This window comes from Electrona antarctica, assembly GCF_951216825.1.
Source record: "Electrona antarctica genome assembly, chromosome: 24".
Taxonomy (NCBI): domain Eukaryota; kingdom Metazoa; phylum Chordata; class Actinopteri; order Myctophiformes; family Myctophidae; genus Electrona; species Electrona antarctica.
The window spans coordinates 20,837,443-20,855,260 of record NC_136803.1 but is presented as its reverse complement, the minus strand read 5'-3'; the positions used below and the strand labels follow the sequence as shown (position 1 = coordinate 20,855,260).

General features: G+C 40.7%; 2 protein-coding genes across 2 annotated transcripts in view; both read right to left on the bottom strand.

Moving 5' to 3' along the window:
• Window positions 1-5,709, bottom strand: part of LOC306917407 (NACHT, LRR and PYD domains-containing protein 3-like) — an 11,494-nt gene extending 5,785 nt beyond the window's left edge. Inside the window, exons 1-5 of the mRNA XM_079495631.1 lie at window positions 5,499-5,709; window positions 2,573-4,403; window positions 2,295-2,462; window positions 1,327-1,479; window positions 743-916 (exon numbers count right to left, since the gene is read on the bottom strand). Of these exons, the coding sequence (XP_079351757.1) occupies window positions 743-916; window positions 1,327-1,479; window positions 2,295-2,462; window positions 2,573-4,359 (2,282 nt within the window). The 5' untranslated portion in view covers window positions 4,360-4,403; window positions 5,499-5,709. The remainder of the gene's footprint in view (window positions 1-742; window positions 917-1,326; window positions 1,480-2,294; window positions 2,463-2,572; window positions 4,404-5,498) is intronic.
• On the bottom strand, window positions 5,461-16,671 carry LOC306917571 (uncharacterized protein; the record flags this gene model as incomplete). Its single annotated transcript, XM_079495867.1, has 9 exons — window positions 16,603-16,671; window positions 13,443-13,533; window positions 10,791-10,931; window positions 10,372-10,470; window positions 9,304-9,387; window positions 8,480-8,599; window positions 7,695-7,763; window positions 5,883-5,961; window positions 5,461-5,730 (listed from the first exon to the last, which is right to left on the bottom strand). The coding sequence occupies exons 2-9, from the start codon at window positions 13,517-13,519 to the stop codon at window positions 5,461-5,463; spliced, it is 939 nt and encodes a 312-aa protein (XP_079351993.1). The 5' UTR covers window positions 13,520-13,533; window positions 16,603-16,671.
• Window positions 16,672-17,818: the final 1,147 nt, after the last annotated feature.

Sequence of the window (17,818 nt, the reverse complement as noted above, 5' to 3'; positions counted from 1 at the left end):
TTTGTATTTTATACATATATATATTTATTATATATTTTCTTGTAAAAGAAAGATCACGTGACATTTCTAGTTATTAGGGCTTCACTGGAAGTCAGCACACAATTTTAGCTTCACTTTTTATTAGAGGACTCAGTGGGAGTGGGACTCATGATATCCTTCACTGGTCTATAGAGCGTCGCAGTCCCGCCCCCTACCATGGCCCAGGAAATGATTCTCCGTTCATTTTCCTCATAGACATTTCAGAAAGTATTTATTTAAAGACGTTTACGCCGCGGACAAAGCCAACTCGAGTCGTGACAAATCATGACAACAAACACAATTTTTTGGGCCGAACAAATAATTAGAAAGAAGAAAAAAACGGCAGGTTACAACACTTTTTTTGTGGTTTTTCTTCTTTGTAATTATTTGTTTGGTCCAAAATATTGTTTGTGTTGTCATGAGTTGTCACGACTCGAGTTGGCTTTGTCCGTGGCGCGTCTTTAAATAAATACTTTTTGAAATGTCTATGGGAAAAATGCATTGGGATTAATTTCCTGGGCCATGGTAGGGGGCGGGACTGCGACGCTCTATAGTCACACTGTTGCCTTGCATTAAGAGCAAACATTTGTAATATATTTCATATTATTTACAATATTGTCTGCCATCACCAAATCCAGAAAAAAGAAAAGTAAGTATCAGATTTAACTCAGTGCAGTCAGGATATGAATCTGTTCATCTGTTCAACAGCTTCAAGAATATTGACCTGAGTGTCTTCAGTCTACAGTTTGGACTCCCCAGGGCAGCACACAGCAGCTGTACGCCGGAATCCTGCAAATCGTTGTTACTGAGGTCCAATTCTGTCAGCCTAGAGGAGCTGGAGCTGAGCACTGCAGATAACTCCTTACAGCTCCTCTCTGAAAGCTTACAGCCGCTCAGCCTAAAGAAACATTAGTGATAAAATCTATGTTTTTCTGTAAAAGACCACATCATAATATTCAATGTGTACAGTTATTAGTTTTAAAAAGCACGTTTTACAAATGTATGTTTATGTTGTTAAAAAGTTTCAATTAGTGATTATTAACTCATATGTTTATGATTGAAATGATCAAATTAATTGAATTATTTTCACACCATCAATTTGCTTGTATGTCTATCTGTTAAAGAGTTCTGCCTGAACTCTACTGTAGATGTGAGGGCCACCTAGCGGTCCCCAATACGGTCCACAATAAGGAATCAAAGTATAGCCTAAATATGTATTTACTTTAACAAATAGAAATCGATTCAGATTTCCCACCGCCCCAATTGTATGTATCTGAGTCAGGGTATACTGTACGTGTTCATACTGACCTGAGAGTTCGCAGTTTACTTGCAGAGAGCAAGTTCCCTGAATCCTGCAGATCGTTGTTGCTCAGGTCCAATTCTACCAGACTAGAGGAAATGGAGCTGAGAACCGATGATAACTCCTTACACCATTTCTGTGAGAGCTTACAGCCACTCAGCCTATAAGAACAAGAAATGAAATAGAAAACATGTGTTTTCAAGGTCACAAGGTTTCAAGGTCACGCCGCGGACAAAGCCAACTCGAGTCGTGACAACTCATGACCACACAAACAATATTTTGGACCAAACAAATAATTAGAAAGAAGAAAAAAACGGCAGGTTACAACACTTTTTTTGTTGTTTTTCTTCTTTGTAATTATTTGTTTGGTCCAAAATATTGTTTGTGTGGTCATGAGTTGTCACGACTCGAGTTGGCTTTGTCCGCGGCGTAACCGTCTTTAAATAAATACTTTAAGAAATGTCTATGAGGAAAATGCATTGGGTTTCATTTCCTGGTCCAGGGTAGGAGGCGGGACTGCGACGCTCTATAGCAACAGTCAATAGTTCCACAGTGTCAGGTCCACTGGCAAGTGGCAATAATGCATGAACAGCTATTCACATATTTTAAATTGTTTACATTTGTTATTGACAGGATTTTCCTCCAACCCACAAGATCAGAAAACAACAATAACTCAATTCATCAGGGGAAACTCCACGTGTATTAAGTCAGGATATGAATGGTCATCTAATTCAGTTTCATGCATACTTTTCCTTTTTCAAATATTTTTTTACCCCTTTTCCTCCAAATGTAGTTGTTTGCCAATTGATTCCTCCCTACACACATTTGTCACTGCTGTCGTTTCCTACTGACTCACCTGACACTGACAGTGAGGAGCCCCCGCCAGGAGGACGTAGAGCCTTCGTCCTACTCCTCCCGCCCAACACTCCCCGCTGACAGGTGCCGCCCCAGCCCGTATAGTTTCATGAATACTGACCTGAGTGTCTCCAGTCTACAGTGTGGACTCCCGAGTGCAGAGAGCAGCTGCACTGAATCCTGCAGATCAGTGTTACTCAAGTCCAACTCTCGCAGTCTAGAGGATTTGGAGGTGAGAATAGATGATATTGCCTCAAAGCTTCTCTTTGAGAGGTTACAGCCGCTCAGCCTGAAGAAACAATAGCGATAAAATCAATTTAGTATATTTTCTAACCTGAAAAGAAACTTAAGAAAGATGACTTAATATAATAAAAAGTATCCAGTTATCAGTTGACCTACAGAGCTGTATTGGAGGCTTCAACAACTGGCAGCAGCTTCAGAAGAGCCTCTTCGGAAGCAGAGTATTTCTTCAGATCAAATACGTCCAGCTCCTCTCCTGATGTCAGCAACATGAAGACGAGAGCCGACCACTGAGAGGGAGAAAGTTTGCCGGTGGAGAGACTTCCAAACTTCAGGTACTGTTGGATCTCCTTCTCCAGAGAGTGATCATTCAGCTCATTCAGGCAGTGGAACAGATTGATGCTTCTTTCTATAGTGGGGTTGTCTCTGATCTTTTTCTTGATGTACTCAACTGTTTCCTGATTCATCTGTGACATACCTCTCATTAGTTCCGGACGTTTGTCTCTTTTTTTCTCTGGGATACTTTCTGTAGGTTCCAGTAGGAACCTTTGTAGGAATTTCTGATTGGTCTCCAACGAGAGACCGAGCAGGAAACGGAGGAAGACGTTCAGATGTCCATTTGGACTCTGTAAGGCCTTGTCTACAGCACTCGTGTAGAGCTGATTCATCTTAGGGGTTTTTGACTTGGGCCGCTTGGGTGCCTGTGGATCTGAGAGAAGGTTGACACCAGTGTTGACGAATTGGAGGAAGACATAAAGCGCAGCCAGAAACTCCTGAATGCTCAGATGTACAAAGAAGAACACCCTGTCCTCCGACCCACGCTCCTCTTGAAAGATCTGTGTCAACACTCCCGAGTACACCGATGCATCTCTGATATCAATGCCACACTCTGTCAGGTCTGCTTCACTGAAGATCCGGTTGCCCTTTTGCAGCTGTTCAAAAGCCAGTTTTCCCAGAGACAGAATGCCCTGGCTATTGTCTGGATCACTGTCAGAATGTGTCTGAGCTCTGTCATGGTACTTGACATTCTGCTGTTCACACTGAACCACCGTGAAGTGGATGAACATCTCAGTCTGGTTCTTTGGCAGCACTCCTTTCTCCGCTGTTCTCAACAGGGCCTCCAGGACTGCAGCAGTGATGCAACAGAAGAGTGGAAACTGACACATGGTCTGGAGGCTTCGTGATGTTTTGATGTGCGCGATGATTGTCTTGGCCGTCTTTTCATCACTGCAACTCTTCATGAAGTACTCCTCCATCTGGGACTCAGTGAATCCTTTCACCTCTGTCACCCTGTCGACATACTGCGAGGGTATCCGATTGGCAGCTGCAGGCCGTGTAGTTATCCAGACGCAAGCAGAGGGAAGGAGGTTTCCCTGAATGAGGTTTGTGAGGAGCACATCCACTGAGGTTGGCTTCGTCACATCAGTCCAAATCTCATTGTTCTGGAAATCAAGAGGAAACCTACATTCATCTAATCCATCAAAGCTGAAAGCAACTCGGGACCCCTTTAAAGTGCAGATTCCTGCTGCCTCGATTTCACCAAAAAAGTGATGAAGAAGTTGCACCAAGCTGAACTTCTTGTCCTTCATCAAATTCAGCTCTCGGAAATAGAATGGAAACATGAAGTCGATATTCGGTTTGGTTTTGCCTTCTGCCCAGTCCGAAGCGTACTTCTGAGTTAGGGCTGTTTTACCAATGCCAGCATCTCCCTTCATCAAGACTGTTCTGATTCTATCTTGTCCAGGTAAAGGTGTATAGACGTCATCTAATTTCATTGTTGTTTCTGTTCTGGATGGTGTCCTGACCAGACCAGTCTCCTTGCTGGACGCCGTCTCAATCTGTTTGACTTCATGCTCATTATTGGCCTCTCTAGTCCTGACCTCTGCGATGCGGGGCTCGGTGAAGAGCTCGTTCAGAAGTGTCGAGTTGTACTGAAACTTCTTCATCAGAATAGACTTGAGTTGTTGTTGCCACACAGAAGCGAGAGTTTCTAAATGAACAGAGGACACCAATGAGTGCATGTTATGGTAAATGTGGTCCTCAAATGGAAAAAGTACTCAAATGTTTTACTTAAGTAAAAGTACAAAAGTATTGGCATGAAAATGTACTTAAAGTACCAAAAGTACAAAGTACTCATTATGCAGACTGTCCCATTTCCAGTTTTCAACTTTTCAAATGTATAAACATCTTTTGAAAATAGCCGATCTACAAGCTCACAATGCGTCGCATCGCGACACATTGTGAGCTTGTAGATCGGCTATTTTCAAATGGCCAAAATATATATAGGGCTGTGGTTAATGTATGTTTTGTAATAATAATCCAAATCTACATAGTGAAGTAGTAACTAAGGTTTTCGAATAAATGTACTGTAGTGTAGTACAATATTTGCCTCTGAAATGTAGTGGAGTAGAAGTAAAAGTACGGTACTGGAAATTGGAAAGACTACGCACGGGTATATAAGGCCCAGGTGTGCGTGATTGCACTGGTTTTACTTGATCAACATCGCTTACGAGCAACGTCGATGTGGAGAGATAGTCTCCTTCAGAGAACGAAGGTTACAGTGAATATACTCTCCTCAGTGGTGTAAAGTAATAAGTAGGTCTACATTTACTCAAGTACTGTACTAAAGTACAATTAGTACTTACTTCGATTCCACTACATCCACATCCACATCCACTACGATTATTTGAAAACTTTTGTTACGAGATACTTTGTAGATTTTGATTATTATTACAAAATGTACATTAACCACTTCAGATCCTATATACATTTCGGCCATTTGAAAATAGTCGATCCACAAGCTCACAATGCGCCGTGATGGGATGCATTGTGAGCTTGTAGATCTGCTATTTTCAAAAGATTTTCATACAATTATAATGAATAAAACAGTGAAATGGGACATTCTGCATAATGATGAGTACTTTCTACTTTTAGGACGTTAAGACATTTTTGATAGTGATAATTTTGACTTTTACTCAAATCAATTTCTAATTCCGAACGTTTACTTGTAATAGAGTATTTCTACATTGCCATATTGATACTTTTACTTAAGTAAAAAAGTAGTAGTGAATAAAGACTGTCTTACTGCTCTCCAGATTGTCAGCCAGGTCATCCTGCTTCAGACTCCTCAGGAAGCACTGTGTGATCTTCAGAACTGCCTCTCTGAATCTCCTCCTCTGCTCCTCCTCCTCCTCCTCACCATCCACCGGCTCCTCCTCCCTCAAACTCTCTAAGCATTCTGGGAAATCCGTCGTAAGAACCTTTTGGATCCGCTCCAGGTCGTCATTCAAGAACTCGCAGAGATTCTCCTCGAGCAGCTGAAATGCAAAATGATAGTTACATTTCGATAATCCTGGATTCAAAAGTATATTTTAAATATTGTGTCTATTCCGAACAACTAACCATTTTTCATTTAATTTATACTCTATGGTAGGAAATGTAGAAAAGGTGTTGTTTTACACTGACTCGCCTTAAATATGGAGGCCAGGTCTGTTTGTTGCTCCTGAGAAGACTGACCACTGTGATCCTGGGAGCTCTCTTGGTGGTCTCTGTGGGGAAACATCGCATTTGGTATATAGTCTTTTTTTATTGGCCTAAAATATTGTCTATATAGGCCTACATACATTCATAAATCCACTTGCTGACCAGCTGTCGGATTTATCTGTGACCCTACCATTGACATCCTATATAAGGCAAACATGTCAAACTTTCCTTATGCTTTAAGTAGCATTGATGTGACATGTCAAACTAGGGGGTTTTCATGATTTTGAATCCATTCCAAGCATTAGTTTTGCACAAAAACACAACACACTGGGCTAAAGACAGCCATACATTGGTATTGGTTACATGGAGTCCCTCTCTCAGTGATCACGGAGCGGGAGTCACCTATACCTTCTTCTTCCCATTTCTTTTATACGGGCCGACTGTCTATGCATGTGATTGTTGCTTCCTGTGACTGTGAGTAAGCGTCGTGTGACTCGTGTATTGTGTTCTTGTTAGCGTTAGTTTAGCTCTCTTCTCTTTCAAATTCAGACCTTTCCTCAGCAGTAGTAGCCTCGGGTTCATTGTTGACCTCGGTACGGTCACATGTGGACTGGTCACTCTCCATGGAGACGCTACAGGCTGCAGGAGACTCTGGTTTCTCCTGATGGACCCTGACAGGATGAAATCCAACATGAAACATTTGGAACACTTTCTTTTTTTTTGCTTATCCCACGATTTATTTTTACAGTTTTTCTTTTTTTTCACCCAGTGTCAATTGTCTAATGTAATCCTGTCCGCTACACTCCCTCTGCCAACCTGGGGAGAGCAACAAACTGACCTCATGCTTCCTTCCTTCAATGCATGAAGAGTCCAAGCCGCTTCTTTTCACCTGACAGGGGGGAGTTTCCCCGGTTGGACGTAGCACGTGGAAGGAACGCGCTATTCTAGCCAGTTCAGTGTCTTGTTCGAGGAAACTTCAACACTGACTCTGGAGGAGCCCGGGCCACTCTACCCCTGAGCCACCACCACCCCGTAGACTAGTAGTAGTAGTAATAGTAATATTAATAGTAGACTAAAATGTAAAATTGTATGATATTTATTTAGTTGACTAAAAGTAGAATGACATCAACAACCTTTCAAGATGACTAAAATATGACAAAAACAAAATGGAATTTCATTCAAAAGACTATGATTAAAACCACATGAAAAGTTGCTGTCAAAATCAACACTTTTTCTAAGAAGCCCATGTCTATAATGCATTATAAACATTTATGAAAGAGCACAAGGAGGCTTAGCATGGGGGTGAACAGTCTTAATGTTAATTTAAATTGAGACATTCATCTAAATTGACATTAAAAACGGCTGGCACCCGTGCGCACACACACAATCACGAGGCTAAATCAAAATTTTTACCTCTGATCAGTAGAGTACTGTTGATCGTCACTCTTCATGGAGTCACAGCTGGGCGCAGGAGACTCTGGACTCTTCTGTTGAACCCTGGTGCAAAGAGAAGATAAACACTATTTAGTTTATTTTTCATTGAACCGTACAGACCACGTGGAATCCACAGTCCCGTCAAACCTCTTATATTAGCACTCGACTCTGAATTAAAAGTTTGTACAGTCGACATAGCACATCATAAATGATACATACAACAGTGTCCTACCAAAGTAGAGAAAATAGCTAATCTAGAAGCTTGTATGTCTACATATTTACATGTCGTTAATATGACATAAATGTAAGGTTCTATAAAGTAACAATGCCATTCGGGAGTGCTTTGGATGAAAAGGTTATTTACCGGGGTGACCTTCTTCGCTGAAGACGATTTGATTTTCCCCGCCGATTTGCCATGCCTCTCTTCAACCGGCTGCTGACACACACACACACACACACACACACACACACACACACACACACACACACACACACACACACACACACACACACACACACACACACACACACACACACACACACACACACACACAGAGAGATAGATAGATAGAGAGAAACTCAGTTCACTGCAAGGTTACTTTTGTGTGACGCTTATGTGGTATGACGAAGTAATGCATATTAACAGCCAGGAGAAAAAGAAAAAGCTAAAATGTGAAGATAAGAGGTTAATTTCTGCCCCGACAGCGACAATATACATTTATAAATGAACAATACAACCCCCCTCCCCCACTTATGACGCGTACACGCATGTGTGCAAATTAACACACGCTTAAGTTGTGGGTCATGTTCAATAGTTTCCCATTCTAATAGTTTCATGTTTGTTTGGATACAGCCAGGGTAGGTGGGCACTAGGGACATCTTGGCACCTCAATGTAAAAAAAAAAATCTTTCCCCCCCTCCAAAATGTTTAAAAAATAGAATATTTGAAAAATGGTCTTAAGTAATGTAAAGTATGCAATGATGTGAATATACATGGTACAACGTGGACGTACAGGTTTTTCTAGCAATTGTAGAAATATTAGACCTTTGTTGAAGCAAGTTCTAATCATGTTTACATTTTGGACAAAATAGCCAATTTTACATTGAGGTGCCCTGTTAGTTTAGTTCTCTTCTCTTTCAAATTCAGACCTTTCCTCAGCAGTAGTAGCCTGGGGTTCATTGTTGACCTCGGTACGGTCACATGTGGACTGGTCACTCTCCATGGAGACGCTACAGGCTGCAGGAGACTCTGGTTTCTCCTGATGGACCCTGACAGGATGAAATCCAACATGAAACATTTGGAACACTTACTCTACCCCTGAGCCACCACCATCCCGTAGACTAGTAGTAGTAGTAGTAATAGTAATAGTAATAGTAATAGTAGACTAAAATGTAAAATCTTGTGATATTTAGTTGACTAAAAGTAGAATAACATCAACAACCTTTCAGATGACTAAAATATGACAAAAACTAAATGGAATTTCATTCAAAAGAATATGATTAAAACCACATGAAAAGTTGCTGTCAAAATCAACAATTTTTCTAAGAAGCCCATGTCTATAATGCATTATAAACATTTATGAAAGAGCACAAGGAGGCCGACAGTGCAGGGAGAGCATGCAACTAGCATGGGGATGAACAGTCTTAATGTTAATTTAAATTGAGACATTCATCTAAATTGACATTAAAAAATCACACCCGTGTGAACTGAGTGGTGCAAGTCCCCCTCCCCCCCCTCTCTCTCTCTCTCTCTCATTAGCAGGCAACAGTGCAGCACTATCTCTCTGTTTCTGGCACAACAGCGCCACTTTTGGTACTCATTGGTACTGGTGCTCATGAACACATGAACACACGGTTGAACACACGTACGGTTGACACGGACATTGCTGTTCGTTGGAGTGGTCGCACCACTCAAAAAGGCAGGCACCCGTGCGCACACACACACAATCACGGGGCTAAATCAACATTTTTACCTCTGATCAGTAGAGTACTGTTCATCGTCACTCTTCATGGAGTCACAGCTGGGCGCAGGAGACTCTGGACTCTTCTGTTGAACCCTGGTGCAAAGAGAAGATAAACACTATTTAGTTTATTTTTCATTGAACCGTACAGTCCACGTGGAATCCACAGTCCCGCCAAACCTCTCATATTAGCACTCGTCTCCGAATTAAAAGTTTGTACAGTCGACATAGCACATCATAAATGATACATACAACAGTGTCCTACCAAAGTAGAGAAAATAGCTAATCTAGAAGCTTGTATGTCTACATATTTTAAAGGAATTTAAAGTTTAAAGTTAAAATGAAAGTGATTAAACGCTTTTTATTTTTTTATTTTTTTCTAAACGCATCTTAACAGGAGAAAAAGAAAAAGCTAAAATGTTCCCACGATTTATTTTTACAGTTTTTATTTGTTTTCACCCAGTGTCAATTGTCTAATGTAATCCTGTCCGCTACACTCCCTCTGCCAACCTGGGGAGAGCAACAAACTGACCTCATGCTTCCTTCCTTCAATGCATGAAGCCGCTTCTTTTCACCTGACAGGGGGGAGTTTCCCCGGTTGGACGTAGCACGTGGAAGGAACACGCTATTCTAGCCAGTTCAGTCTTGTTCAAGGAAACTTCGACACTAACTCTGGAGGAGCCGGCCACTCTACCCCTGAGCCACCACCACCCCGTAGACTAGTAGTAGTAGTAATAGTAATATTAATAGTAGACTAAAATGTAAAATCGTATGATATTTAGTTGACTAAAAGTAGAATAACATCAACAACCTTTCAAGATGACTAAAACAAAATGGATTTTCATTCAAAAGACTATGATTAAAACCACATGAAAAGTTGCTGTCAAAATCAACACTTTTTCTAAGAAGCCCATGTCTATAATGCATTATAAACATTTATGAAAGAGCACAAGGAGGCCTAGCATGGGGGTGAACAGTCTTAATGTTAATTTAAATTGAGACATTCATCTAAATTGACATTCAAAAAGGCAGGCACCCGTGTGCACACACACAATCACGAGGCTAAATCAACATTTTTACCTCTGATCAGTAGAGTACTGTTGATCGTCACTCTTCATGGAGTCACAGCTGGGCGCAGGAGACTCTGGACTGAGTGGACTCTTCTGTTGAACCCTGGTGCTAAGAGAAGATAAACACTATTTCGTTTATTTTTCATTGAACCGTACAGTCCACGTGGAATCCACAGTCCTGTCAAACCTCTCATATTCTCATATTTATTTATATGACTGAGCTTGTAGATCGGCGAAATTCGCCATTACGCCGCCATATAGGGCCCGCCAAAATACATTTTAGTAAGAAATGACTAAATTCTTATGATATTTAGTCGACTAAAACTAGACTAATACTAAGCCTAAGATTTCAGTGAGATGAGTAAAATGTCAATGTCAAAATCAACACTAGTAGAAGAGGAAAGTTACAGCTTTAAACGACTGACTCACCAACTTGAGGGACGAGAGGCCTTTTCACCGGACGTGGTGGTTGCCGTTTCCTCTGCCCTCTTCTCGGTCGTCGAGGTGAGGTTGAACTGCTTGATGAGGCTGCCGATCCTTGAACCCGCTCGGCCCGCTGGCACCGCGCAGCTTTAGTTTTTGGGAGGGGGGGGGGGGGGGGGGGGGGGGGTGAGACGACGACAGGGAATTCCATGAGCATACGAGTGAGATAACAATTAAAACATCTGACTAAAGCATGACAATATGTCAACAAGTAAGTGTGCAAGGTGATAAATGACAGACTATACAAGCAGGTGTTACGAGCATATGTGTAAAGCAGTAGGGTTAGGAAGGACAAACAAACAGTTTTTGATGATGTGGTATGGGAAACGCCTAAAGCCTGATTTATTTGCACACAAATAGCAGATCTACAAGCTCACAACGGGTCACATTTGTGACGCGTTGTGAGGTTGTTGATCTGCTATTTGCAGAGCACGACATGGGTATGCAACTAAGTATAGACTAGGGTATGTGCATGCATAAAGTGAGTGGCAAATCGAGGGGGAAAATGTTGTTTAGTAGTGCAATCTATAAATCAGGCTTCTTTTTTGGTCCAGGGCTCCCCTGTAAATGACCTTTTTCATCTACGGCACCCCTGAATTACATTTACTTTTTTTTTAATTTATGTCAAATATGTAAATCTTTCCCCCTAAGATACAGTGTTCAAGGTTGTACTTTATTGTTAAATCTTGTGTACAGGTACATAAGAGTTAAAAAATATTGTTTTGGCTTCCTTACAGACAATGCAGCAGCATATAGATAGCATAACATTCAAAACAACAAAACCACAGCAAGCACAGCAAACAAGAATAAAGAAAAGAGTGCAAGAAAGAGCAATCAAAGTGTAAAAACAATAGTAACACATGTACATGTGCGCATGTTTTCCCTGTAGTAGCAAAGTTAGGTAAACTTTTTGTGAACAGCTTCACAGTAGGTTATGTTCCACAACACAATTCTAGCACTGAGGTGTGAACTAACTGCAGATCCATTGTTCGGGACCCCAGGAGCTTGCTGGGGGGAGGTGGGTGGGAGGGGAGGGGGGGAGTGGGGGCTGTTGTTGCCAGTGGTTGTTGAGGTGGAGGGGCTGATTTCCTCTGCTCCTCAAATCTGTAGTAAAAATGGTTTAACTCATCGGGAAGTGAGGGGGATAAATCAATGTATTTTATGGAGGGAGTGGGTTTAAAGTCAGTGAGGGTTCTCAAACCCTCCCATAGGTTTTGGCTGTTGTTGGTGAAGAAATGGGCTTCAACACCTTTGGCATATTCCCTTTTAGCTGTTTTCAAAGTTTTGCGCAGAGCATAATGTGTGTGTTTTTTTCTCTTCCTCATGTCCAGATCTGAAACCCATGTCTCTCTGTATTATCATGGCCTCATGTATTATGTGTCTTGAGAAAAACTCGAGAGAATATCCATATCATTATGAGAGTTTGAAAATAACTTTTATACTTGCCAAGTATAAAACATTTTTTGTTTAGTTTATAAACAGAAGAGCATGTTTAAATCAAATTAAATGCCATGATTGCAGGCTATAGTCCTGTCCGCCTCGGAAGGTTCTGTCTCACTCACACTCTCTCCAACAGACATCCTCAGCCACGCTCCAAAAGTGGCATCACCTGTCACTCATTAGTAGTCTAATCACTGTGTGAGGAGTGCATAGGCTATAGTTCCTTTTCTCCACAACGGACTTTTTCGCTTCTAAACCCCTTGTTGCTTTTCCCTGTGATGGTCACGCAGCAATAAGGTGAAACAGAACACAAAGATGAGTAGCCTATATATTTTTTAACACGCAGCACCCCTCTCCCTCTCTCTCTCTCTCGTGTGCGCAATGTCTGTCACCGTCTCCACACCATAGCGCAAAACGGTCTTAAGCTGCGCACTTCTTAAGCTGCGCGCAGCTTAAATTCTGAGTTTTTAGACAGCTGGTGGATGGAAAAGAAGCTCCACACCTCCGCGGACTTTTTGGGCGGAGGAGAGCGTTTCCGGGAATCTGGCCGTCACGCAAGTATTCCGCGGAGGTGGAGCTTAATTTCCACCCACCAGCTGTCTAAAAACTCAAGCTTTAAGCTGCGCGCAGCCGAGAATTTGCGCAGCTCTTTCGACAGTGTGGCAGCTAGACTGTGACACAGACGCGGTCAATAATATATAGCATAAATAATAGGCCAAATATAACACTTTCCCTCTATCTGTGACATTCACAAAAAATAGCCGATCTAGAAGCTCACAATGTGTTACATTGTGACAAGTTGTGAGCTTGAAGATCGGTTATTTTTGGTGAAGAGACTTGGTGTACTGTAGAAAAAGTACAGTGCTTACTGTCCCAAAAGTTAGATTTTACTTTTAACTGAATTGATATTGATCAATTGAAAATTCGAAATATTATCAAAGTATTCTGAGGCACCCCCTGGATTTGGGTCACGGAACCCACTTTGAGAAACCCTTACAAGCTCACAACTTGTAGATCTTGTGAGCTTGTAGATCTGCTAAAGTTCTCCCCAGAATAGGGATGCTGGGGTTCAAAATCACAGAGATTTGGCAAACCCCCTGTAGTAACTCTGAGGACCCCCTCTTGAAGACCCCTGTAAATCTCGATGTTCATCCTTACCTCTCTGCTTGGGCGTGGCCCTCATGTTCTCCAGACAGAGTGGGTTCAGACGCTGGGGCCCCCTCCTCTCTCTCCATAGTACAGCACAGACCTTTACCAGTGGTGGAAAAATAATTCACATTTTTTACTTAAGTAAAAGTCTCAATGGGATACTTTTACCACTTCCACTATATCTCAGTGGCAATTATATTGTAGGCTACTTTTACTGCACTACAATTATTTGAAAACTTAGGTTACTAGTTCCTTTGTAGATTTTGATTATTGTTACAAAGCATACATTAACCACTGCAGCCCTATGTATATTGTCCATTTGAAAATAGACGATCTACAAGCTCACAATGCATAACGAGTACTTTCTACTTTCGGTACTTTAAGTACATTTTGATACCAATACGTTTGTACTTTTGTCAAGTAAATGTTTTCAACAATATGTTTATTGTTACAATTTGACATACAAAGATAACAAAAGTTAAATAAATACACTCCAAAATACCTCTCTCCCCCTCCCTCCGAACAGACACTCAAAAACAGTACAAAAAAAGGGGGGGAAAACAGAGTATTTCTACATTGTAGTAGCCTGCTGGAAATAGGAAATAATTCAGTAAAGTAAAAGTACCTCAAAATTGTACACCTTTACACAAACACATCCAGCATGCCGTTTTAGTTGGACTCATTCTTAAGAGGTTTAGGTTGGACAACAGGAATTACATGTAGAGTGAAACTCTACACCGGGGAGAGGTATAGTGTTTCATTATCTATGTCCAGTTTGTATTAACAGTCAGTGGATAAAACTACAATAGAGTCTAAGTTGTCTAACCTAGCTGTGCCCCAGTCCAAATCTGTTTGAAACTAGTCTACACACATGTGCAGGGAAGTCAGAGAGCAATTGGTGCAGTTTTACAAGGAGTCCACTAGATGGTGCACAATATCCGCATTGAATGAGAAAGATACAGGCACCAGGCAGAACAGGGTTTTGTGTGTACAACAACTAACTATAGTCCCATACCCCAGGGGTATACAAGCCCAAAGCCACCCTATCTTTTACCCCTCTACACCAAATATCTTTGCCAAAAATAGTTATTTCAATGAATGTTTACCGCAGAATTAGGGACTCTATAAGTCTCAAGGAGGATGTGTACAGATGTGTGCAGGCTCTTTCTGCAGAATTGTCCTTATTAACATACATTACCCACTTCCGCCATATACATTGCAAGAGGGTGAATTTCTGTCAGAAGACGTTGAGGGGTGATTTCACCCTCTTGCATTTACATTTCGTCCATTTGAAAATAGATGATCTACAAGCTCACAATGCGTCGCATCGCAGCACATGGTGAGCTTGTAGATCTGCAATTTTCAAAAGATTATTATACATTTGAAAACTTTAAATGGGATATTCTGCACAATGAGTACTTTTACTTTTGGCACTTTAAGTACATTTTGAAGCCAATACTTTTTTTTACTCTTACTCAAGTATTTTTTTTAATTACCTACAGACTTTTACCTGGTAACTATATTGCAGTATTGATACTTTTACTTAAGTAAAACCTTTTCCACCACAGCAGGCTACGGTATCATATTCATCCAAGCTGTCAGACAGAGACTGCTGATTGTTAATTTATTGTTAACACTGTGTTAAACTTTGTCCTATTGTCTTTATTGACGTTGATGTTTGCATCTAACCTGACTCCGCCAGATGGGGCAGCAGAGAGTACACTCCTGGGTCAGGAGGGTTCCTCCTGACCCACTTTTTTCCTTTTCTTTCTTTCTCTCTATTCTTTTTTTTGAGGGCCCCTATATACAGGTTTAATGTTTGTTTTTAGTTCAATGTTTGTTTTAAAAATGCCAGTGGCAATGAAGCGAAAATGTACATAATCTTGTCCCTAACACAAACATTAAATGCCATTAACAATAAAGAGAATTTAATGTTTGTTTTGACACCGTTTGTTTTAGATTTGTTATATATATTAGCGCCCCTCACTTCACACAGGCAAATTAGGCATACTTTGTTAAGTAAAAGTCCGGAATTACAAATTGACTTGGTATCTAAATGTACTTAAAGTTATGCACTTAGTTACTTTACACCAGGGGATCTACCAGTACATCACAAAGGTAGGTAGATCACATATGACATGCCCCTAAAGAATACTTCATTTAAATGTAAAAAATATATATAGCCTACTGTAGGCTATATCAGCCTGTCAGCTAAAACCCACAATGCAATAATGTTTCCAAGAGTGTTGCTGTGCACAAACGTTGGTAGCATTACAAATTTAATACAAAAAACAAACTATTCCATTTCTCACCCTCTATTTCCCATTCCAAGCGCATTTGTCTTAGTTATTATGTAACATCAGCGGCGCTATTCCGTATATGATATAAATATGTACCCTCGGGTACATATTTAAACTATTTTCAGCAATGGTATAATGTTTTTTTCTGTGGGTAGATCCTGTTCCTGAGGAAAAAATAGAGTCTGCAACACTGGTATGAAAACTCAAATAAACCAGTGGAGCTGAGTTTTCATACCAGTGTTGCAGACTCTATTTTTTCCTCTTGTACTGCCTTTTGTCCAGCACCTGGGCTAGAGTGGAGGTGCATGCTCTATTATCTTTGTTAGATCTTGTTCCTGGTCATTTTTTAAATTAGCTCTCAAATCAAAAAGTGTGGGCACCCCTGCTTTACACCAATGATACATTGTGACATCACGTGTCCTGTTTTATAGGAATGGATGTAAATGTTTTATTTTTTGTAAACAATCTATTTAGGCCTATTTATTCTATTTGGCAATCACTGCACATAAAGCATACAAAATAAATGTTTCTGAACATTGCTGTACATTTTGACCTACAAAAAAACAACAACATACTACACATTTTTAAAACACTGCAACAACCTTGTCGCAAATTATTATCATAAACATTTGTGCTATACACTGGTAAACATGAAATAACACACCATTTCTACATACGTACATATCACCATATCTATCATATCACCATGTTCCTATATTGTAGCACAATACACTTTAATATGATTAAAACATGTTACCCTGCATCAAATGTGGATTTGAGTATTATCAGTATAGAATTCATGAATTGATAATATACAATGTAATGCCACACAAACATAAAACATCCCCTTTTAGGATCCTTAGGCCTACCTGGTGAATTCACACGCAGATCTAGTCAAAGCTGATCCATGTGCAGAGCATGAGAGACACTGTAAAGAAGACAACGTTTCTTCACCTTCATCAGTCCAGACAGAGTGTGCATGTGACTTGATGAGGGAGTGGTCACGTCCTTATTTTTCTCCAAAACATCTGTGCAACATCAGTCTGCTCTGAAAACCAAAGCAAGTGTCGGGTTACATGAATGTATTTTTCTTGTTTTCTTTCTTTCTTCTTGACACTCATCTGTAAAATGTGTTACTCAAGTAAAAGTATCAATACTGCAATGTAGAAATACTTTACAAATAAAAGTCCGGAATTCAAAATTGACATGAGTAAAAGTATTAAGTATTGATATCAAAATGTATAGGCTACTTAAAGTACCAAAAGTAGAAAGTACTCATTGTGCAGAATGTCCCGTTTCACAAGTTTTCCAATGTATAAAAACCTTCAGAAAAGAGAAAATAGACGTTTGACCAGGACCCAATAAACTAGTGAAAATAGAAGATCTACAAGCTCACAATGCATCACTTCACACCTTGTTACCAGCTTTCAGGTCTACTGTTTTCACTACTCCTTCTAAAAAAAACAAAAAAGAAAAAATCTGATATATCTATACACATCTCTAGCGATCCATAAAAACTGTTCCGCGGGTGAGTGTGAGTCCCGACTCCCGACCCACTGTTTGGGAAATGGTGGCCTACATACTTGCACACACGTTACAGCTTGCACAGCTGGCAAGCTGGCAATTGGTACATTTAGAGACGTACAAATAGACACTTCTATCATCATAAAGGAGGTAAAAAGGGAGGGTGAGTTGGCAATTGGGTGGGTGAGCTGGCAATTGGTACATTTAGAGACGTACAAATAGACACTTCTATCATCATAAAGGAGGTAAAAAGGGAGGGTGAGTGTGAGTCCCGACTCCCGACCCACTGTTTGGGAAATGGTGGCCTACATACTTGCACACACGTTACAGCTTGCACAGCTGGCAAGCTGGCAATTGGTATGGCAATTGGTACGGAGGTGGAACAGCAAGAATCCCAGTGGGGACAGGACAGGACATAGATGGACATCTTCTTGATGAAGACCAAAGCAAAGCCAGCCTCTTCCCGGAACAACAACCTCTACTTTACAGCACCTTACATTTATGTCATGTAAATATGTAAATACTTTCCCCTAAAAACATGTTATTTCAATGGTAGTGGAT